The sequence below is a fragment of the Pteropus vampyrus genome, unplaced genomic scaffold (genome assembly GCF_000151845.1).
Source record: "Pteropus vampyrus isolate Shadow unplaced genomic scaffold, Pvam_2.0 Scaffold131, whole genome shotgun sequence".
Taxonomy (NCBI): Eukaryota; Metazoa; Chordata; class Mammalia; order Chiroptera; family Pteropodidae; genus Pteropus; species Pteropus vampyrus.
This window is the reverse complement of record NW_011888912.1, coordinates 229,421-231,461: the sequence shown is the minus strand read 5'-3', so window position 1 is coordinate 231,461 and position 2,041 is coordinate 229,421. Positions and strand designations below refer to the sequence as shown.

The following is a 2,041-nucleotide window of genomic DNA, read 5'->3' as shown; positions in this document are numbered from 1 at the left end:
GTACACACGCTCAAGCCTGTGACTGTTCCGTGAGCCTCGGTGCCAGCGCGAGTGAGAGTTGAGATGAATAGCGTCTGACTCTCTCCGTCCTCCCTGCGAGGCGTGTCGAGTGATCGGGTGACGTTCAAACACCCTGCACGCATGTCGCTTTCGAAAGCGTCCCTTATCCGATAAAACCGCTGCTTTAAAACGTGGGAAAGGGCCGCGTTTTAACGGCCCGCGCGCCACCTTATTGTCATTTCCCCTCTGCAGGCACGCTCGAGGAGGCCCCTGAAGAGCCCGGAGGGCGCTCTGTGTGACCACGAGGACGATGACATGGAGAGAGCGAGCAAGTCAGTCGGGGCTTTTGCCGTCCTGCTAAGCGGGGGGGCGGGGTGGGGGGAACTCCTGGCGGCAGCTGTAGGTCACAGAAGATGCACCCTGGGGACATCCGCTCCCTCGCAACGGCAAAAGGAGCCCAGGGCCCCCTGCGGTCTGTCCCACGGGGGATACGCCTTGAGGTGGCAAAGCAGCAGCGCCCACGGAACCTTGTGGGGTTGAGTGACAGGGGCGGAAGCCACCCCGAGTTAGACCCACCGGACAGGAACAGGGACCACAGTTAAACAGGACAAACAGAGTCAGGGGAGAGGGAGGGACTCACAGGCTATGACCGTATCAGAAGAGGAAAGTTTAACCCAAAGTGTTAAAAATTAATTTCAGTATAAATAAGGGAAATAATAATAGTATGAGTTTGACTTCTTAACAATTCTGAGAGAGGCAGGGACGGCCACGGCGCCCCTTTTCCTCCATGAAGTTTATTTTTGTATAAAGGGTTGTGCATTCTTGTCGAAGACAGATGGACACATAGATCAAAGGAAAAACAGAAAAATACCGAAAGTGAACTTGGACCGTAGCAGACGCCCCAAGGGCTGAGTCTGCCATTTCCAAGGCTGCTGTCCCCAGGGCCCCGAGTTAGAGCCCCACCCTCCGCTCCCTGGTTGATCAGGGCCCCGCAGACTCTTCGTCCATCTGTCCTTAATGCAGACCCTCAAAATGTCCGTGTTCGAACTGTGTACACGTCGCCGTGAAGAATTCGGCCATGAACCGATTCTCCATCTTCTCATGGTTCCCCTGACACGTGGAGCGTGTCACCGAAGTCACGAGGGCTTGCTTACCTGTGGCACGTGTGATCACCAGTGCACATTGCGTTTCTCTCCAGGTTATCATCCGAAGATGGCGAAGAAGCTTCTGCTTATTTCTACGAAAGTGATGATTCTGCCGAAACGCGAGGGAAGGCGCCTTACTCGGGCGAAATGGACTTATTGGGAGAGATTCTCGATACGCTGAGCACACACAGCTCCGATCAAGGGAAGCTGGCAGCGGCTAAGAGCTTGGACTTCTTCAGGTCGATGGATGATATCGATTACAAACCCACGGTTAGTTGACTTTCCAGTTATAAAATTAGATGAGGATGTTCTTTCAAACTGAATGGTATCACTCAGTTTGTAGAAGCATCGAACCTCGAACAGATAAGTGACAAAACTTCAAAAATACGGTAAAATTTCATCGTTGTGAGTTATTTCCAATAATAGATTTTCAGTATTTTCCATTTTACTTATCCAGTTCTGGTGGCGGTTGTCGTGAATCGAAATTCTTTTGTCAGGCAGTCCTCTTTTCTGACGATCTCATTTTATACTCGTCTTTTCTAGAGAGTTTTTAAATCCTGAAATGTTCCCACTTTTTTCAAGTAATTTTTTTATTGTAGTGCTTCAGAAATGATCAATGCTTTGAACCAATGGAACAGAAGGTTTTAAAAATACGAGGGCTGGCAGCGCTGTTGTGACTGCCAGTAATTCGTGAACTTGGCGTCGATTCTACCCTGTAGGCGCCCGTCTGTTTTTTGTGAGTGTTTTGTTGTTTTTGGCAAATCCTTTTTTTTTTTTTTTTTTTTTTTTTTTTTTTTTTTTTTGAAGTATGACAGACAGAAACCGCGTGTGTTTCAGGCTCGGTGGCCTCGGGCCCGTGTGCACTGTGACATGGTCACGTGTGCATGTGACACGGT

At 49.6% G+C, this 2,041-nt stretch overlaps 1 protein-coding gene across 1 annotated transcript in view; it reads left to right on the top strand.

Annotated features, from left to right (window-relative positions):
- The window catches only part of DENND1B (DENN domain containing 1B), a gene marked incomplete at its 5' end in the record, with an annotated part of 131,915 nt that overhangs the window by 117,034 nt on the left and 12,840 nt on the right, over positions 1 to 2,041 (top strand). Inside the window, 2 exons of the mRNA XM_023534765.1 lie at positions 253 to 332; positions 1,199 to 1,415. Of these exons, the coding sequence (XP_023390533.1) occupies positions 253 to 332; positions 1,199 to 1,415 (297 nt within the window). The remainder of the gene's footprint in view (positions 1 to 252; positions 333 to 1,198; positions 1,416 to 2,041) is intronic.